Below are 22,431 nucleotides of genomic sequence, written 5' to 3' on the forward strand. Positions count from 1 at the left end.
TGTTTATTACATAACATGTATGATGTTGGCACTGAGTTTGAGTGTTGGCTTTTATTAGTCAGTCGTCGAGATATGGAAAGACATGTATATGTTGTCTCCATATGTATGCTGCGACTACGGCAAGGCATTTTGTAAATACTCTGGGAGCTGTTATCCCAAAAGGTAACACTTTGAACTGGTAATGTTTTCCTTGTATTACAAATCTGAGATATTTTCTGTGAGCTAGATGGATGGGTATATGAAAATATGCATCTTTTAGATCTAGTGTTGCCATAAAATCTTGCTGCTGTAGTAGTGGGACTACATCCTGTAGTGTTACCATGTGAAAGTGTTCTGATCGGATGTAGAGATTGAGTTCTGAGATCTAGTATTGGTCTCAATGTTTTGTCCTTTTTGGGAATGAGGAAATACAGGGAGTAAACCCCTGTTCCTTTCTGATGATGTGGCACAAGTTCTATGGCTTGTTTGAGTAATAGTGCCTGTACCTCCGTTTGCAACACTGAAATGGGTTGAGAAGGGAGTTTGTGTGTTTCTGGGGGAATATCTGGAGGAGTTTGTGTGAACTGTATGCAGTAATCATGTTGGATAATGGATAACACCCAATTATCTGTTGTGATGGGTAACCAGCGGGTGTGGAACTTTTGTAGTCTTCCTCCCACAGGGGAAGTGTGGTGAGGGAGGATGTTGGTGAAAGTCACGGTTTGGTATGAGTGGGTTGCTTTGAGGGCTGGTATTTTCCTCTAGATCTGGGATATTGTCCTCTGTAGGTTCCCTGAAACTCCCCTCTCTGGTATTGCGTCTGGTAAGAGGGTTTGGCTTGGGAGGTAGATGGCTCAGATGGTTGGGGTCTAAAGCCTCCCCTATATTGAGGCTTTCGAAATGAGCCTCTGTATTGGGTTGAATAAAGCGCCCCCATAGCTTTGGCAGTGTCGGCGTCTTTTTTCATTTTATCCATGGCTGTATCAACCTGTGTGCCGAATAGTTGTTGCTCGTTAAAAGGCATGCTTAGAACAGCCTGCTGAATTTCAGGTTTAAAGCCTGACAACCTAAGCTATGCGTGTCGCCTAATGGTGACAGCCGTATTAATAGTTCTTGCGGCGTTGTCTGCGGAGTCTAACGCTGACCTGATCTGGTTGTTTGTGATTGCTTGTCCCTCTTCTACTATCTGCTGGGCTCTCTTCTGTTGGTCCTTGGGGAGATGCTGGATAATGTCTTTCATCTCATCCCAGTGGGCCCTGTCATATCTGGCCATTAGCGCCTGCGAATTGGCTACACGCCATTGATTAGCTGCCTGTGATGCCACCCTTTTACCCGCAGCATTGAATTTCTTACTTTCTTTATCTGGAGGGGGTGCGTCCCCAGAGGACTGGGCGTTAGCCCTCTTCCTTGCTGCGCTGACCACTACGGAATCTGGGGGTAGCTGTTGGGTAATAAAAATTGGGTCTGAGGGTGATGGCTTATATTTCTTTTCTACCCTTGGAGTAATAGCTCTTGCTTTAACTGGTTCCTGGAAGATTTGATGTGCATGTTTTAACATGCCAGGAAGCATGGGTAGACTCCGGTAGGTGGCGTGAGTTGAGGACAATGTGTTAAATAAGAAGTCATCCTCCAGAGGTTCTGTGTGCATGGTTACGTTGTGAAATGCCGCTGCCCTGACAGTGGCGTCCCCGAAGCCTTGTATTTGGGCTTGGATTGGGTCGGGGCAAGCGTACTCACGTGCTGGCCCGCTGTTCTCTGTCGGTCGATGTCGGACCCGTGTTCGGAATCAGACCTCCGAACGGAGACGGCAGTGTGGATCATCTCTTTCTCTTCTGAGTCGAGGAGTTCAGTGCTTCTGGACACCATCTCTAACCTTCGCACTCCTCTGTATCTCAGAGTCTTTTTCGAGCGGAAGGATCTACAGGCCTCGCAAGAATCCTCTCGGTAATCCGGAGATAAACACAGGTTACAAACTAGATGTTGGTCCACGTAAGGATATTTGGCGTGGCACCTAGGGCAGAATCTAAATGGGGTCCGGTCCATGAGGCTTCGACCAGAGTTTTGGTCGGGCCGACCAGGCCTAAGTTGGGCGCAGGTGCCCCGAAGGGCAAGTAAAGATCTGTATCCGCCAGTACTGAGGTGTCGATGATAGATGGTACTCTATTTAAAACAATACCGATAAATTTAGAGCCTCTGTAATATTTTTCCGACTCAAACAACCGGAGTGAAAAGAAACACGTCCGAACCCGATGGCGGAAAGAAAACAATCTAAGATGGAGTCGATGCCCATGCGCAATAGAGCCGAAAAGGAGGAGTCACTCATTCCCGTGACTTGAAAAGACTTCTTCGAAGAAAAACAACTTGTAACACTCCGAGCCCAACACTAGATGGCAGGACCTGTGCATAGCATGTGTATCTGCAGCTACACATGCCATCGAACATATATATATATACATATATATATATAGCAATATAGCATAATGATAGCCTCTGTTGCCTTTAATGAAATCAAGATTCTCTCCGCATGTTAACTGGAAAAATCGCTATTCTCTCCCCTTCTGAGATTGAATGGCTTTATTGAATCACGAGCAAAGCTGCCCCCAAAGCCCACTTTGTGTAAGCAGGAAGCAATATATCTGGTCAATAGACTGACAAACTGGTATGTAGCCAACACCTAAAAAAAAAAATACAGTTGTCTCCATAATCTAGAAGGAGAAAATGCTTCATTTCAAATGACTCCTAGCCCTGCGCTGTATGAAAAGGCCAAAACTACACTGGATACTATTCGTAGCAGAAATGCTTTTGCATTAAAGCTGGATAAATCCATAACCAAATAGGGCTGGTTTTGATAACAGCAACACCACATACATATAATTGAAGGAACAAATATATTTTAATAATAATTTAAGTGATTACAAAATAAAACTTGCTTGAGTTTTAGTTTGGTGATTAAATAAACACAAAGACGTAGCGGTTTCCAGTTTTACAAAAAAGGCCTCTTTTCAAACAAACCACATGACCTCAGATTTCGAAAAAAGTTAACTAAAGGGGAAGTTGGCTTTGAAATAAATAATCATGCAGCTATTTTACATAACATATTGTCGACACATGCTTCAATGCTCATGGATTTTAGCTCAAATTCATCATTTCGTCCTTTCAGTTCTGAACCCAGCTAGCCCACTATGCAGAACATTTGGTGCTCTGAGGCTATTAACATGGCAATACCATTTACTTGTTCTGTCAGGTAATACTTCCTTGCTGCAACACCACAAAATAAAATGATGGACTAAGTGTTGAAACTTTTCAAACACTCATCCCCAGTCACAGATCTCAGTTTAATCCATTGTTATTTTACTCACCACGTCACCCCAGTTTGGACCCAGCCATATCCAAATCAGACTTGACCCTGTGCCTCATGAGAACAGTTCAGCCCGGCCATGCCCTCCCTGGACCAGAAACAAGCATCCTAGAACCTGTTTTGGAGTATCACCCCTCATCAGCCAGGCTAGCTTGAATACTGTGGCACAGCAAGCTAGGGACCCACGCCTGGAAATACCCTGGCCACTTAGGGCAAACACTGCAACACCACAAAATAAAATGATGGACAGTGTTGAAACTTTTTAAACACTCACCCCTAATGACAGATCTGGGTTGAATACATTGCTATTTTGCTCGCAATGTAACCTCAGTTTAGAACCAGCCATATGCAAATCAGACTTGACCCTGTGTCTCATGGTAACAGTCTAGCCCGGCCATGGGACCGTTTCAGTGTATCACCCCTCATGAGCCAGGGTAGCTTGAATCCTGTGGCACTGCGAGCAAGGGACCCACTGGCCGCTTGGTTCCAAACTAGGGTGGCGTGGTGTGCAAAAGAACGATGGATTAAACTCAGATCTGTGACTGGGAGTGCAGTTTGAAAAGTTTCAGCACTCCATCATTCTTTTGTGTTGCTAAAGTTGCCCTAAGTGGGAAGGGTATGGCCAGACATGGGTCCAGTGCTCACTATGCCACTGGATTCAATCTAGCCTGGCTGATGAGGGGTGACATATCCCGAAACCGGTCGCAGGAAGATGGTTTCCGGTCCAGGGAGGACCTGGATTGGAAGTTCGGGCTGGACTGTTCCCATGGAGAACTGGGCAAGACTGAATTGTATATGGCTGGGTCCAAACTCGGGTGGCACGCTGAGCAAAAGAACAATGGACTAAACCCAGATCTATGACTGAGGGTGAGTGTTAGTTTCAGCATTCCTTCCATCATCCTTTTGTGTTACTAATCCTTTCTTGCAAAATTCCTATGCAAACACAAGCTGCACATTAGAATACAAATCTGTAGAAGACACCATTAACTGCTTTAAAACAAACTGATATTTTTTCAATCTTTAAGATATACATTTAGTAATATCTCTTTGTCTGTCAAATTCGAACTTTCCTGAGATGTTTTGGATTCTATTGATCCTCTTTATATACATTTGTCACACATTAAAATAATCCGTCTATACCACATATGTATATCCTGTCTTATTAGCATAAAACCTCCTACGTCTTTGACATCCAATAACATCAGGTACTTCTATTGAAGTTCAGTTTTGAATAGAATAGCAATCCGTAAAGGAAACGAACCTGTATTTCAATAGGATGACTACACAAGGCAGCAGACAAAGGACATAGAACAGCATCTCCATATCCACTGGGTCGGTCCACACTTCGCCAATGTGGAGAAGAGTTAAGGGAGATCCCCTTTCAAGAACACATCACAAAACAGTTCAGTACACTTCTGCTCCCAGAACCCAGCTACCATTCAGACACTAGTGGACTATGCTTGCCTTCTTCCACGTACACGCACTTTTTCCTGAGTCGATCACTCTGGCTACCGCAGCAGCGTTAAAGATGTTTTATATCTACAACTATCTCCACGGTACAGTCAGGCTCGGCAACGATTAAATACTGCTGCACCAGGGGGTGTTCCAATTCGAGGTGTGTGCACTGAAAAGGACCAAAGCCAAGTAAAGACAAACGCCGTGTAGCTAGCCTACAGCATGCAATATATAACCAGCTGCATTTCCACGTCACTAATAAACGCCACTGTCAGCACAACAATAAAAGGGACTTTGTAAATATTTACCTAGGAACAGAAAGAGGCGACCCATTGCTCGGCGTCCACACAGAGCTCTGCCTGTCCGACCGGCTTCCTCGTCCTCTCCAGGACTGTGCCAAAAGCAGACTAAGGCAGCCTTCTTTTTTCTTGGCAGGAGGCTCTAAAGAAAACTCCTCTTTTTTCGCGACAGAAGGCTCCTTCAAGACTAAGTTTAACAATCGCATGCCGTACTGCTAAGACCGTAACAAACCGCATACAAAGCAGATATGCGGTCTCGTGGCTGAATAGGGACATAACATATTAACTAATATTTGAATCGCAAAAGTGCGAAGTTTTTAAGTTCAGAAATGTTTGTTAGTGCCAACTTTTTTTCAATGGAAGCTCTATTCTGAGCATGGCACCAAAGAAGACGGAGCTGAAAAGAACACGAACAGGGAAAAAGAAAAACGCAAGGGCCGCATGCACAGGAATGCTGCACAAAGAGAGGTTGTAGTGATACTGAAGAAGTGTGCCAGGGGGAAGTTAAATAGTCTGCAGACTGTTAGGAATTTCTTGTGTTTTTGGAACAAAGTAGCTGAATGAAATAAAATGGAAAACGTCCACTAGAAGTTTGGAATAATAACATATCATTCTTGTATGTTCTCCAACTAGTGTTTGAGTTGTTGGACCGATGAACGACCTACTTTAAAAATGTGCGTCATCCTCGTCTCAAATGACATTTAATGTTCTCGGACACCGACATGAATAACAAGGAGTTCGGAAAAAGCAGCACTTAGTAGTAGTACTTCTAAAACATGAGCTTGTCATAGTAACAGTTAAATAAGCCCGTTTGTGTGGTGCCTGCCAGACCCTGATTCATACAATGACATATTGTGCTCTTGGAATAAACCATAGCAACTCGATATACCGATCTCCGCACTTCAGAGCAGATGAGTTAGCCGAGGAAGGTGCAAATCTGTAGAGTATTCATGGCGACATTAATTCTCTACACTTGAACACGGAAATTGGCTGAAGAAACTTTCAAGCTCAGAGTTTTTGCTTCATCTTTCGCTGCTGTATCAGCGAGTTGTGTTTCTAAAGGCATTCTTCAGGAACTCAACATGGCTCAGTATCAAGGTAAGCCAAGCTCTACACGCCCGGGCGACAATACGATTAATGGGTACAACACAACTAATGACTGGCTATCAACACTATGCATGTGTATAGTCTGGAAAACTGTGAACCTTCGATGTTTGAGAAGAGAACAGTGCAATATAAAATTACATTAATTAAAGCAACTGTCAGTTAATATATAGAGTCTCACATAAGCACTGTGTTACCGTCCCAGTCAACCCGTCATATCCCGCACAAACACATAAGCTATTTTCTCTTACGCAAGATCATTTTGTGGTGTGTAATTATGAGTTGATGATCCGCTCCAGTGCCAGCAGCATGAGACCCTGATCTTGTTACAACAAGCCAAGTATGCTGCCTGAATTTACTCTACTTGAGATTGAGCAATGTGCTGGGATAAGGACTTGCTATGCCTAACTCTAAAATCCTCGACACCAAACAATAGTGCAATTTAATCAAGAACAGCATTGCTAAAGATAAGAAACCACTTAAAATGGAAGTAGCTAGGCAGCGCTGGGATTTGTGTTGATTGTTGCGACTGCCACTGTCTGTGGTCTCTGGTCATTCACTATCAAATTAAGGCCACAGAAGTGGAGGGACAATGCTGCTTTCCAAATTAGGTCAAGACTCATACCCTTCTTCATGTATTGCCATAAAGAAGAGTAAGTAGCAATGCTCTAGTGTATATGGCAGAAATGAAGCCCCACTAGGCAATAGGAAAACCGATGGATGGTATAGAGCAGGGTTCTGCAAAGTTGGTCCTGGAAAGCGGGGTCCATGCCAGATTTTTAGCATATCCACATTTAGAAAAATGTAGAATTCTCAAACATCTTGTTTCTAAATGTGGATACGCTAAAAATCTGGCATGGATCCAGCTCTCCAGGACCGACTTTGCAGAACCCTGGTATAGAGGGAGAAGGGACAGCACTGATTCTGGAATCTGCAGAAAAGACACTGTGACTACAGTTTCTCCTCTCTTCAGTAATATTAGGCAAGGTAAGGGGCAGGCAATGCTTAAACTATACTACAAGTATACAAAACAGTGATGGATGGAATGCTTGAATTAATCTCAGCCACTGGCAATAATTCGGGCCACATCCCAATGCATCATTATTTTGAACACCATGCCACTTCAGTTGAGGATCCAGCTATATGCAAATAGATTCTGACCCTGCTCCAACAGGAACAGTCCAGCTCGATCTGCCAAGCCAGGTCCTCCCTGAACCGGGACACAAGCAACCCAGGATCAGGTTTGCCCTAGCTTGGATCCAGTGACAGTGTGCATGGGACCCAGACCTGGGCATACTCGTCCCTAACTATACTACAGGCATGCCTCAACTCCACAAATATATTCCCTATGGATTAGGCTGGTGAGATACCAAATTCTACTTTGATTACAATAAAAATTATATGTGATGTGTTTTTACACCCTGAAACAAAAGGATTGGGATGAAATGCAACATTAATCTGCTCTATTCACAGTGCCTTAGTAAACTGAACACTCTTCAGTCAAAGCTTTCTCCCTTCTTAGTGAGTACCAGTGAGCAGAGAAGAGATGTTTATTGTTGAGCTTCCAAATGCAGAGCATGAAGTCTGTGACGTTCGTAGCTGAAAGCTAACGTCATTGACGGCTTTCCGTCTGAAAAGGAAAACAGCATATTTAAAAAGAGGCTGGATGACATCAAAGAAAAAGAGGAGAGCCAGAAACATGATCAGAATAGAGAAGATGGACTCCTTCAAGATTCATTTTGATAATCATACAACCGTTAACTACTGCACCATAACCTACTCTTTAAATAGATAAGACAGATAGTAAAAAAGAAATGCTGGAGGTTCAACCTAGACTGAGCAAGAAGAAAGTCTTAATCCAATAGTGCTGTGACGAAAGACTTGATAGATGTTTTTCGACAAGTGTACGCTTAACAGATTCAGTGGAAATCTGCAATAGGATCCTTGTTGACGCAAACTCAGTCAAGTATAAACCCACAGCACTGTTGAAAAATAGGGATAACAGGGTTCACCAAACTTCTGAAACTAGGTTCCTAACTTAAATATGTGATAAACAATGAATGATACGAGAAAGCATGCTATTTGAGATTTTGTAAGGTACTACAACCTCTTCAGAAAATTTTATGTAGAGGTAATTAGGAAGGAATCAGAAGCAGCAACACACCTGTAGCTTAGACTAGTTAGCCCAAACGGAAAAAAATGTTTTGCTGATTACATTTGCCCCGTTTGAAAATTACTCTTAAAAGCCACAATCTGCTTTTTTGGTGGCCATTTAAAGAACAGCACAGATTAATTAAAGGATCCATAAGTTATTAGTGTTCCAAAGCAGTGTACAGAAAAGCCCCATGCTCAATTTTTGCTCTCAGGGACGGTTAGCGTGAACTGGCTTAACAGAATTTCCAAAGTACACAGAATCAAGTGTCCTTATGTAAGGAATGCTGCAATCATGTACTCTGACTCCATGTTTCAAAATAAATTTTTCATGCTTGTCGATTTTTATGTTTATAATTTATGTATGTCTTGTTTGTTTCCCCGTTCCCTTGATAACGTCTCATACAGCTTTACGCCATGATGATGCTCCATTTACAATGGATCGAAAACGTTGCCTACGTATAATATGGACCCACTCATGTTATTAATTTATGACAAAGGCCATATGTGTATTTTTGACTTGTGTTCTGTACGTTTATACTTTGCAAATAAGAATCACAATTGCTTGAGCATCAAACACAGCTTTCTCACCCTACTGCAATTTCATCTAGTTTTTGTCTGCCTCTATATGTGTTCTATTTTTTTTCTTCATTAAAAACTGTCTCAATATATAATATCTGTTTATATTGCAGTGCTACTGTTATCATATACACCACCTTGCTTTGAAAGCTCGTGGGTCTCTGGAGCACGCTTACGACCTGAAGTCGTCCTCCGAGTGTCGGGCTATGAACCCAAACTCTTTGAGGGAGTGGTCCCTAAAGCTCATGGCGGCCCGACACTCGACTCAGCAGCACTCACAGTCCTGTTTGAGAGGAAGGTCTCGAGACTGGCCGCGGAGTCACCACCACTCTTCGTCCTCCAACTCATCGGGACATTCGGGTCACAAAAAGAAGTCGAAGAACAAGCGTTCTCCGACTTGACCCCATCGATCTGATGATACGACGCGGGAAGAGCATCAATGCTCTAGGCCTCAGTCAACGGAGCCTTCTTCTGGGTCGGCTCCGCGTTTCCCCGACTTCCAGGGAGCCGGAGCCACCCCCACCCAACTTAAAGAATTTTATGAGGCCACGCGCCTCATTTTTGGGTGGTCCAACCCACCTTTGGAGCCTTTGGACACAGGTGAGTTGGTTGGGGTCCCCTCGGTCTCAAAGCAGTTGGCTTCAGCCTCGGCTCCGGAGGGCCCCTGTGGATCCAATCGCGGATCTGGCCAGACGCCGGTCGTGCCACGGCAACCTTCCCGGCATTGGGTCAGACGTCGACGTTCCCAATGTCAGTTGGGGCCACAATCGACATCGATCCCATACTCATACCAGACGACCCAGAGCCGGAACGACGTCGATCGACCCCGATTCCGTTCTCTATGGTCTCTCCTAGGCCCAGGGTCGATTCAGACCCTTATTCTTGTGGATATGGACACGGTGAGAGTATGGAGGGGACACGGGACCCTTTAGAATACCAGCTTGACCCCCAAATGGACTGGGAACAGGATTTGGGTTATGAAAGTGGTCTAGACACTTCCCTTAACACTGGTAAGCTCTCTCCTCCTAGCGTGGCTACGGAGGAGGGTGCTTCTTATTCTATGGTGGTGAGCAGGGCAGCTGAGGTCCTGGACCTCGAGCTACCTTTTGTGGAGGTTAGGCCTAACATCCTAACCGACATGCTTCAACCGGGGTCTTCCTCTTTCAAGCTCCTTTTACCCTTTAATGAAGCACTGACAGACATCCTTTTGGGTACTTGGTCCAGATCCATCACAGGGGCTCCTGTGAATAGGACAATTGCCTGCCGCCATCGGCCTGCGCTGTCCGACCCAAAATTCTTGACTCAACACCCCACACATGAGAGCCTCGTCATCCAGGCTGCTTCATCATCTGGCGCGTTCCCTGCCACACCCCCGGATAGTGAATCAAAAAGACTGGATAATTTGGGGAAGAAGTTGTTTTCTTCCAACAGTCTAGCGCTGCAGTCCGTGAACACCGCATGCCTTTTGGGCCGCTATTCCGATACTCTTTGGGATACGGTCGCGCAAGTGCTGCCTGCAGTTCCGGAGGAGGCCCGGGCTTGTCCTGTCCCAAGCCGTAACAGATGGGAGGGATGCAGCTAAGTTCATGATTCGTTGTGGACTGGATACGACTGACTCTCTGGGCAGATCGGTTGCCTCGACTGTGGCACTGAGACGTCATGCCTGGCTGAGGACATCTGGCTTTTCGGGGGATGTCCAGCAATCCTTGATGGACATGCCCTTTGATGGCACACGTCTCTTCGGAGAAAAGGCGGACTCGGCGCTCGAGAGCTTTAGTGATTCCGAGCCACGGCCCGGTCCCTTGGCCTCGCGCCTGCACCTAGACCCCAGCAGTCTGACTTTCGCCCCTTTCATGGCTGCGGTAGGGGCACCCAACCGCGTCCTTTTCCCCCTGGCCACCGACCTGCGCATGCTGTACAGATCCTGCGCACCACGGATGCGGGATCCCACGTTCCCGGGGATCAGAGAGCCAGCGGGTCCCCCAGTCCACCCGCCCCCTCTTTAGCCTCCAAGCCTTCCTTTTCCACAGGTACATCAGAAGCCAGTAGATTGCAGGATACACCATCACCTGCCCCAATGGCAATCCATTACCTCAGACAGATGGGTACTCCAAATTGTCCGAAGGAGCTACTCCCTCCCCTTCAAGATATCTTGTCCAGCCATGCCACCTTTATACAGTCAGATATCAGATGATCATATGGCGCTTCTCCACAAGGAAGTCCAAGCTCTTTTGGCCAAAGGAGCTATAGAGAGGGTTCCATTGCCAGAAGTAGGTTGTGGTTGTTATTCCAGCTACTTTCTGGTTCTGAAAAAGGACAAAGGTCTTTGACCCATATTAGAACTTCGGTCCCCCAATCTCTTCCTAAAAAAGGAGAAGTTCAAAATGGTGACAATGGCTCAGGTCCTATCTGTCCTGGATCCCGGAGACTGGATGGTAGCGTTGGACTTGCAAGACGCATACTTCCCTATTACAGTCTTGCCGGCCCACAGACGTTACCTACGATTTGTGGTAGGTCACGAGCACTTTCAGTTTAGCGTGCTTCCCTTTGGCCTCACCAGTGCCCCTCAGGTGTTCACGAAGGTGATGGTAGTGGTGGCAGCTCATCTGCGCAGGTTAGGGGGACTTCCCCTACCTCGACGATTGGCTGTTGAAGGCAAGCTCGCCCCAGACAGTCGTCTCCCACCTTCAGACTACGGCAAACCTTTTGCATTTGCTGGGGTTCACTATCAACGTGCCGAAGTCACACCTGACTCCACAGACGCTCCCTTTCATCAGAGCTGTTCTGGATACAGTGCAGTTGCGGGCATATCCTCCAGAAAAGCGAGTCCAGGATATTCAGGCTATGATACCGATGTTTCAGTCCCAGTCATGGATTTCGGTAACAATGACTGAGGCTGCTGGGCCTCATGGCCTCCTTCCTCCTGCTGGTTCAAAATGCAAGATGGCATATGCGGGCTCTGCAGTGGGACCTGAAGTTCCAGTGGGCGCAGCATCAGGGGAATCTCTCCGACAAGGTCCAGATCTCGGAAGGAACTGCGAAAGACCTGCAGTGGTGGTTAATGAATCAGGATTTGGTCAAGTGTAGATCCCTCTCCTTTCCCCAACCAGATCTCACGGTCGTGACAGATGCGTCACTTCTTGAATGGGGTCTCCACATGGGAGAGTCAGAGACCAGAGGCATCTGGTCTCCGGCGTAAACCGGGCTCCATATCAATCATCTGGAGCTCCGGGCGATTCGACTAGCACTGAAAGCATTTCTTCCCTCCCTCAAGGGGAAAGTAGTGCAGGGGGGCGTGGCCAAGATGGCGACCGGAGGGGCAGCATAAACTGCAGCTCCGATCCCTGGCCCGGTAAAGCATCCTGTCGGAGGCGCTCGGGGCCCCCCCCCAGAGTGGGTCCGACTGCCGTTAAGGGGGCTGCCCGGGGGCGGCATCGTTGAACGCGACTGAAGACGCGTTATTGTCGTATGGCTGCTGTTCGGCCGGGTTGAGGCCGTGGATGTGCTGCGGTCAACGCGCTCGCGGCGAGCGCAACTCTGAGTTACTCGCGACCCGATCTCAGAACGCGGGCTTGCGTTCTGCTGAAGCGACACAGCACCTTCGTTTTCACATGGTGGTGAGAGGCGTCGGGGTGCGCTATCTGGCCACGTGCATTCCGGAGGGGCGGTGCCGTCCAGGCTACCTTAGACACGGCGCCATCTTATCGAGGTAAGCCTTGCCGCAGCAGGCTTACCTGTTTTAAGCCCAGTGAATGGGACTCCCCGTACTGTGGCTTTCAGGCTGATCTGCGTTAAGACACCGTTCCGCGGCCGACCTGGAGGTCGGACCGCACGAGACACGCCTCCTGTTGATGTGGCCTGAGGATCGCGCCGCATGCATGGAGGGCGCCAGCGGGAACTCTACACAGAACTATGTGCTGCTGTGGCGCGCCGGCCCGTGATGAACATCTTGCAAGGACAGCGCCGGCTGGAGTCCATGCACTGCGCCTGTCAAGGTAGGCCCCCCCGCACCATAATTACCGAGGCGAGCAACCGGTGTGGATGACTGTGTCCTGGCTTCCTCCGCTCACCCATAGCTACATGGCGCCCCGCGCTCAGGCTACTGATTAGGCCATCGCATCAACAAGCCCATCAAACGGCGGCCAATGCTCAACACCTCTGCATCCTTTGTAAATAGTAGCGCCTAATTCTGTCATAAAAGGCCCACTGGCGAGTGGGTGGCGCTGCGCTATTGCGCGTCACATCACGGCGTGCACCCCGAAAACTCACTCTGCGTTGTTGCTGTGTGGCGGCATCGACCTGTGGCATCCCTGCTCCCAGCACGTAGCAGCCCGCGAAAACAGGCACACAAACTAACCGGCTCCAGTGTCGCAGGCCACGTTGGATGACTAATTGTGGCCAACTAAATGCACTGATTCAATGCGGATTACTACACCAGCGCAGGGGGCCACAGCCGCAGCCTTTACTGTACGGATCCTTGTCCTGCACTGGCCCGTGCTCCACCTCTAGGAGATCGAGGTATTAGGGAGTCAGCTATCTGGGAGTAGGGGAAAACATATAACGGACCTGGCCGACTACAAGGGGAGTGCTTATTGTTAACAGTTATCGTGTGGTAGGGCGCACACGCATGAATCATCCCTCCCGGGTCACTAGTTACCATGTGCTGCTGCAACTTCCGTCATAATGCACAGCGTATTGCTCCCTATCCCACCAGTTTTATAAAGTTATATCAGCACTATCATTATTAAGGGTCACAAGGGATAGCAAAAGTACCAGGTCCCTATCTATCTAAAGCCTTGTTAGATCCTGGCCTTGCCCCTCCTCAACGTCTAGGTTGTACTGGCAGGACACTTGACTAGATCGCACACACTGCTTCGCGTTCTCTCAGCACGTTAACGCCTAAGAGCTCCTGTACGTGCCAAATGGTCAAACCAAAAACCCCACGTGCACCGCTGGGCAAAATGGAACACGCCACCTCATCCTCCTCAGAGCCCTATGCCACCACACAAGTGGCACTTCAGAAGCTGGAATTGACCCTACAATCACACACTTCACAATTTGAAAAGATACTACAAGCTATTCTAGACACTAAAACTACTCTAGAAGCTAAAATAGGTTCGGTAACAGAAGATCTTAACATACTTCGCACTGACCAACACGCACTAGCTGATAGGGTATCTGAACTTGAAAGGGATACTGTGGCCCTCCCCCGCTCGATGAAAGATCTCCAATCGCAACTAGTTCACTTATCATCAGAGGTGGACTCTTTAAAACGCAGAGCTGAGGATGCAGAGGGTAGATCCCGTCGCAACAATATCCGCATGGTGGGATTTCCCGAGCGTGCCGAGGGCCTCAGTGCTGAACTATTTATAGAGAAATGGCTTACTGATACTATCCTGAAGGATAACATCCCGAAGTTTTTTTCTGTCGAAAGAGCACACAGGATCCCCGCCAGGCCTCCTCCTCCTGGCTTGCAACCACGCCCGCTTATAGTAAGACTCCTCAATTATCGTGACAGAGATCTTATCCTACAGCTATTCCGCAAATCTGGTCCGGTAAGCTTCGAAGACGGTGTGATTACAGCCTACCCAGATTTTACAGCAGAAGTGCAGAAGAAACGCAACTCTTTCTACCATGTTAAGACGTGTCTCCGTAAACATGATATTAAGTACGCGCTGTTGTTCCCTGCCAGACTTCGGATACAGGATGACACTCGTACACTCTTTTTTACTTCTCCAGAGGATGCCTGGACCTGGCTACATGCCAAGGGGCTAGCCGATCCGTTAGATACAAATGATCTGGGAGCCACGCCGGGTCGTAGACAGCGCAAAAAACAAGGCGCGAGGCCCTCGCCTGAACAGGCGCAAACTGAACGCTCCCGTCTCCTGCGTGCCACATCCAGATTTGTTAACGCGTCACCTACTGCCACCTCTATACAAGCGGACGCTGAGCGGGAACAAGACGCAAACTCTGACTCAGCTGAATCCACACGTGGCCCTACCCTCACACCACGCACAGCCGATGATATCTGTTAAGCAGCTGGGCCCTACCGGTTCTTACAAATCGGGGACAACATCACAATGCTATTACACCTCCTTCCGAGCGCCATCGGTATCTACCTGCTACGCCGCGTGATTCGATTGTGCCCCCGGGTGGCACACCCTTCACCACAAGCGTACAGGGCAGGGTAAACCTTAGACTCTGTATCAATGTTTTTCGACACCCCCCTGCTCCATATGGACCATTCTCTCATGCCAGCAATTGCTGGAATTGATTTCTATTTTTCAATTCAGTTGTTATTGTGTGTTGTTTTAGAGTGCACCCTTTTATTTAGTCGTTGGTTTTATCACATGTTAATTACTTGCAAATGCAGCAGCAAATGTACATGTCATGATTATCATAGCAATAGGATTACAGCCCGCAATGTCGCAGAAATAAGTTACCTAATCTTAGTGTGTGCGCGTCAATGTTTTTATGTCATGGTCAGCAGACACTCATTCCCTTGGACATACGAAAGCCACAAAAATATCATGGCCACTCAAACGCATCAGGGAATAGCAAAATACAAGGTGCTCACATGGAATATTAGAGGCATGGCAACTCCACGGAAGTGACAGAGGGTTTATGCCTTTCTCAAGAGACATCAGATACATATAGCATTATTGCAAGAAACACATCTCTCTAAAACTACGCTAGAAAACACACGCTCAAAATGGAAGGGGCAATTGCACGGCACAACTTCATCATTTGCCCGCGGGGTAGCGATTTGGATTGCCCCCGGGGTTCCATTCACCGTGTCTCGCACACAATGTGACTCAAATGGTCGCCACGTGATAGTTGAGGGCATACTAGATGGATCCCCTTTAGCTCTAGTTGCACTGTACTCCCCAAATGCAGACCAACGTGATTTCCTATCTACACTTTCAACCGGCAACCTTAACGACCCTACGTTGGAATGCTTTTGGGGAGGAGATTTTAACAATGTCTTAGACACTCAAATGGACCGCTCGTTCCCCCCGCTTACCTCAGCTCCTTCCAATCGTGCCTCTCAAGCACTAGCAAGTTGGGCTTTAAACAACGGCCTGGGGGAAGTATGGAGGACGGCCCATCCCGCCCAACGGGAATACTCTTATTATTCCCCTGTACATAAGTTGTATACCAGAATAGATATGGTCTTTGTATCTGCAACAGTGATTCAGAAGGTGTGCGGATCTGAATATTTAGCGCGCACTATATCAGATCATAATCCTTTATGTGTAACGATAGCTTGGGGACACATGCACACTCGTATACCAACGTGGCGCTTACAGCCGGAAGTCCTTTTAGATCCCCCCTTTCAAACAGATATGGCTAAAAAATTAGCTGATTATTTCCTGCTGAATAAAAACTCGTCATCATCCCGATCTATAGAGTGGGATGCCCATAAAGTGGTGATACGGGGACACTGCCTTGCAGCCACGGTAGGGGTGAGGAAAGTACTCACTAAGGAGCTAAAAACACTAGAGGTAAAAATCCGCAATGCGGAGGCTGCGGCTATCAGGGACGAGTCCATGCTAACAACCCTGAATTCGCTGAGGGCCGCCCATAACGAAGTAGATACTAGGCTAGGCAAACATGACTACAGACATTATATAACAAGACAGCATGCTGAAGGAGACAGATCCGGTAGACTATTAGCCTGGCTGACTCGACAGCCCTCGCAGCCAACGCCTATCGGCGCGTTACGCTTAAACCCCAACACTATCGTTAACACCCAGTCTGGCATCAATGAAGCCTTTTACATATATTATCGTACACTTTATACGTCCCCTCCCCCTCCACCGGAATCACACCTAACTGATATACTACAACCTGTCTCTCAAAACCAACTTATTCTCGATAACACTCATATTCTGGATGGCCCCATTACCGTTGAAGAACTGCGCTCAGCTTTGGCACAAATGGTGCGCAGCAAAACTCCCGGTTCGGATGGACTTCCGGTGGAATATTTTAACTCTCATGCGAGTCATCTCCTGCCCCCGCTCGTGGAAGTGTTTAATGAGGCGTACCATAATTTGCAAATGCCAGACTCTATGCGCGAAGCTTTAATAGTGGTCCTTCCAAAAGCTGGTCGTGACCCCCTTGACGTTAAATCATACAGACCGCTCTCCCTCCTAAATACAGACTGCAAATTACTAGGGAAAATATTAGCGAATAGGCTCCTCCCCTACCTACCGAGTCTGATACATCAAGACCAGTCCGGCTTTATTCCCGGCAGGAGCACCTTCCTAAATATTAGGAGACTGATTCATATAATGCATAACAATACAAACACCGAAGCGGTCGCCCTTTCCCTAGATATTGAAAAAGCGTTTGACACACTAAGCTGGAATTATCTTATTTGCACGCTCAGGGCGTTCGGCTTCGGACCAGGCTTCATAAACTGGATCAAGATGTTGTACTCTAAGCCCACAGCACGTGTAAAAAATGGTCGCATTATCTCCGAAGCATTTTCCATAAGTAGAGGCACCAGACAGGGTTGCCCATTGTCCCCCTTGTTGTTTGCCATTGCTATGGAGCCACTGGCAATCAAACTACGCAGTTTCGCGCATGTGTGGGGCATCCCGGAATCTAACACCTATCATATCATATCTCTGTATGCAGATGATGCCCTGATTTATCTGCGTAATCATTCTGCTTCCATGTCAGAGGTGCTGAAATTGCTAGACTCTTTTGCCCTCGCCTCTGGACTTCACGTCAACTGGTCCAAATCCAGTATTTTCCCTCTTATCTCCATTCCGACTGACGCACATACAACACTTCCACAATACAAACTACTGTGGTCATATACAACCATTAAGTACCTTGGGGTGCAGATCTACCACTCTATTATAGATCTAAAAGAGGGCAACATTGACAGGGTATTGAGATCCACTCGCAGCTCGATACCATTCTGGAGTTCACTCCCCTTATCCCCGTTGGGCCGGGTAGCAATAGCCAAGATGCTTATCCTCCAGAGGTTCCTATATTACTTTACTGCCCTGCCAGTGTGCCTACCACGCTCCTTCTTTAGCAAATTACACTCAATATTAACCGACCTACTCTGGGGCAAAGACAGACGTAGAGTAGCGCTGACCATAACACAACATCCGCAGGAAATGGGCGGGTTGGGCATGCCTAACCTTGAAAGATACTACGCGGCGGCTCAATTGTCGTGGCTGACTGGATGGCTGCAGGATGCCCCTTCCGCTGAGGGCGTACTGCTGCGGTCGTGCATAGCCCCCAAGGGGCTGCTGCTCACATTGTTATCTACCCCTCACTCCCTACCCTCGAAACACATACTGATGGAAGCCGCTCGCTTTTGCTGGAATAGATATGTCCATGGCAAGTCCCCTCTCCCCCTTATTCACCCTTGATACCGCTGTTTCAATTGCTGGGCACCCAAATTATTTCAATACATCATAACACACGGGACATAAATACACTGAAGGTAGGCGATCTATACTCCCATTCCGCGCTGCACTCCTTTACGGAACTGGTGTCTGCCGGGGTGATGCACAAAGGGGCCTTTTTGACATACAGCGCCATTAAGCGGCTGCTAAACAAGATCTGGGGCCTCGGCAATAATATACCCCCTGAGTCCCCATTGCTCACCACTATCCTTACAATAGGTAGCGCAAAGGGCACCATAACTAAAATATACAAAATACTGTTAGCAGCAGTTTGCACTACCCTGCCGCACGCTAAAGCACGCTGGGACATGGTCCTCCCTACGCCATTACCACAAAAAACCTGGATCGCAGCTCTTGCAACGATCAAATCAATATCCCTAAACCCTTGTTTACGCTACACCCAATTCAATTATATTCACCATGCTTATTTATCCCCAGCCCGCATCCTAAGAATATACCCGAACACAACTCCGTCGTGCCCAAGATGTGCTACCCCGGCAGCCGACTTTTACCATATGGTTTGGAGCTGTCATTCAATAAATTCAGCCTGGCACCGAGTTACAAACGTTACAGCAGACATTTCATCCCTTGCATTATCCCCCACACCAGAGTCCTGTCTATTGGGCATACGTCACCGCACCAAGGGAGATAAACAGGCACACAGATTCATAGACTTAGCGTTTGTTGCTTTCAAACGTCTGATCGCAACACATTGGAAGGCTCCACAAGTTCCATCCCACTTGGTTTGGCTGCGCGACCTACATAGTCGCTCACAGGCCGAGGCGCAGACACTCAACCTATTGCAACGTAAGGGTCTCATTGAAGTGGGCCCTGAAGCCTGGAATACCTTTGTGGTGGCAATAGAAGCGCGTGATGACTTGCACCCCCGTGAATAGTGCACCATACATAAATCTTACAGCAAGGTGGATACGATCAGCAGGATATTTGAACTGCCTCAATCTCAATTATAGACATTGCTGACACTCTCATCCTAATCCTCATAGTATTAACCTAACAAACCTGGCTGGTTCCACTGCGTACAAGACTTCACGCAGGTCAAACCCAGTTCGATCAATGCCAATTAGGCTCAGCATCCCGCTGAACCCCACAAAACATAATCCTTGCCTCCACCTCTGTCCTTCGCACTCCACACACTTACATATATTAGCTGCATTCCTTCCTCTAACCCCTCCCTACCTCGGCTTGAGGTAGCACATATTATAAATGACACTGATCGTGCTTAGCTGCATTGTTATTCGGCAAGTAGTTGTCGCACAGTATTTAAGCTGTATGTTTCCTTTCTTCCTGCTCTGTTAGCAATATCTTATGTTTGTTTATAATTTGATTTTTTTTCTCTCTCTTTCATACCAGTTAATATGCAACAAGGCCATGCAAGATTGTTTATACAAGTAAATAATTCGATAAATTGTAAACAGCCAATGTACTGGTATCTGAATGTTATGTTTAATAAAAAGATTTTAAAAAAAAAGGGGAAAGTAGTGCAGGTGTTCACAGACAATACCACCACCATGTGGTATTGCAACAAACAAGGCGGAGTGGGGTCGTGGACCCTTTGTCAAGAGGCCCTTCGTCTCTGGACTTGGCTGGAACATCAGGGCATTTCTCTGGTGGTTCGACACCTGGCAGGCTCCTTGAATGCCAGAGCAGACAAACTCAGCAGACGATGCATGGTCGACCACGAATGGCGTATCCATCCGGAGGTGGCGCAAGGTCTCTTCCTACGGTGAGGAGAACCTTGGTTAGACTTGTTCACCTACGTAGAGAACGCGCAATGTCAGTTGTTTTGCGCGTTGGAGCTTTCAAGGCGGCACTCGCTCGGCGACGCCTTTCATTGCGAGTGGAATTCAGGCTTCCTGTACGCCTTCCAGCCAATACCACTTCTGCCCAGAGCTCTGAAAAAGATCAGATAAGACCGGGCCCAAGTAATACTGGTAGCTCTGGACTGGGCACGAAGAGTCTGGTATCCCGAGCTTTTGAACATGGCCAAAGCTCCGCCAATCAGACTGCCCCTTCGGGAGGATCTTCTGTCGCAGCAGCAGGGGAAGGTCCTCCACCCGAACCTGTCAACGTCTTTTGAGTTGCCACCCGAAGTCTGTGACATTCTCTTGGCAGCCAGGCGTCCCTCAACTAAAACTGTATACGCCTGTCGTCGGAAGAAATTTGTGGCATGGTGCATTGATAATTCTGTCGATCCTCTATCTGCTCTTCTCTCGAGTTCTTCTCTTTATTCTTGCACTTCTCTCTGCTATCTCAGCTTTCTTAATGGTTATCTAATCAGCCTTCCTTATTTAAATCTCCCATAGTTGGGAGGTTTCTTAAAGACCTCAGCCATCTCTTTCCTACTATACCATTCATCATGCCCCAATGGGATCTGAACCTGGTCTTAACCTACCTTATGTGTACCCGGTTTGAACCATTTCACAACTGTCCTCTAAGGCTCTTAACTATAAAAACGGTCTTTTTAGTTGCCATTACTTCTGCCCACAGAGTTAGTGAACTCCAGGCTCTGTCAACTAAGCCACCTTTTCTTGCCATACATCCTGACAAAGTGGTGCTTCGCACGAGGGCTTCTTTTCTACCTAAGGTAGTGACACCCTTCCATGTTGGACAGTCCATCACCTTGCCTACCTTTCATGCACCCTCACATGCCTCTCATGAAGAGGAAAGACCTCACCATCTGGACCCAAGAACAGCGTTGGCGTTCTACCTTGATCGTACCAAAGACTTCCGGGTGGACGATCAACTCTGTGGGATATGTGGGTGCAAAGAAGGGGAAGACGGGGCAGAAGAGGACCATTTCCCGATGGGTTCTCTTATGCATCAAAATGTGCTACACTCTGGCTAAAAAGCAACCCCCTGAAGGTTTGCGAGCTCACTCCACCAGAGTCACTGCTTCTACCACAGCGCTAGCACAGGGCATTTTCCAGTCCTGGATATTTGTCAGGCAGCAATGTGGGCATCCCTGCACACTTTTACTAAACACAACTGCCTGGACAATCAGGTCCGAAGGGATGGCTACTTTGGCCGTTCGGTCCTGCAGGACATTTTGGTGTGATCTTAGTTCGCAGTCCACCACCGGAGATAGTATTGCTCGGGTATCTATTCAAAGGTAAGGAATCTGCAACTAGAAGTCTCTATCAGATGTACAAGTTACTTACCTTTGGTAACAAAATATCTGGCAGAGACATATTCTAGATGCAGATTCCTTACCGACTTGCCCATCCTCATTGCACTGCAAACTGATTTCTAGGGACAGAAAGGGCCCTAGTTTTGGCGCACCACTCAGTGTTCTTCATGGCTTCGCGCTACTGGCGTAGAAAGTCGTGAAAAGAAACTGACTGCAGCATGCTGGGGTGGCACCTATATACGACCGCAACGTCATCACGGCGAGCACGACGCTCGCAGAGTCGACCGACACCATCTGACAACGCGCAGATGTACTGCTCGAAGAAAAATCTCCAGATCCAGTCTGATGCCTGGGGAAATTCAAAGGTAAGGAATCTGCAACTAGAATGTGTCTCTACCAGATATTTTGTTACCCAAGGTAAGTAACTTGTACATTAGTGCCATTTGTCTGTCACACTATAATAATATGACTGTTTGCCCCTGAGTGATCTGTGTACTTTACAGAACTGTGGAGACCTGAACATCTTACTATATTATATGAAGCAGAGTGATAAAGGCAGGGATTCTAAACTTGTTATCCTACATGTGCAGGTTAGTACCTGCCTCAAGAAACAACTTCAAACAGCAAGAAATTGTTAGTAAGCCACTGCTGTGATTAAACCTTAGGGTGAATACGTTTTTATTGTTTTTCAAACTTATTGCTATGAGCCAACCTCTAGAACACCCCCTAATCACCCCAGCTCCCTCCCAGTCTGTCAAACCCAAACCCACCCCCCTCCTCCCAACCCTGCTCCACAATGTCCATGATATGTCGATAGCTGCCAGGATGTCACTAGGACTGAATGTCTCGCGCATCATGCAGGCCATGGTGTGAGATTAAACTTTATATAGGAATCTATTGTTCTCACTTTGACATCCTAACCAGGTT

The 22,431-nt window shown here is 47.3% G+C and overlaps 1 protein-coding gene across 15 annotated transcripts in view; it reads right to left on the reverse strand.

Annotated features, from left to right (window-relative positions):
- The window catches only part of PXYLP1 (2-phosphoxylose phosphatase 1), an 807,084-nt gene that overhangs the window by 439,757 nt on the left and 344,896 nt on the right, over positions 1-22,431 (reverse strand). Inside the window, exon 1 of one of the 15 annotated variants that reach the window (XM_069213693.1) lies at positions 5,101-5,289. The exons of 12 other annotated variants lie outside the window; for them this stretch is intronic. In XM_069213693.1, coding sequence (XP_069069794.1) covers positions 5,101-5,125 — 25 coding nt within the window. In that variant the 5' untranslated portion in view covers positions 5,126-5,289. Of the gene's footprint in view, positions 1-5,100; positions 5,290-22,431 lie in introns of those variants that run through there. 2 more of the 15 variants (XM_069213697.1, XM_069213696.1) reach the window with 2 other exon arrangements.

The sequence above is a fragment of the Pleurodeles waltl genome, chromosome 11 (assembly GCF_031143425.1).
Source record: "Pleurodeles waltl isolate 20211129_DDA chromosome 11, aPleWal1.hap1.20221129, whole genome shotgun sequence".
Lineage (NCBI taxonomy): Eukaryota > Metazoa > Chordata > Amphibia > Caudata > Salamandridae > Pleurodeles > Pleurodeles waltl.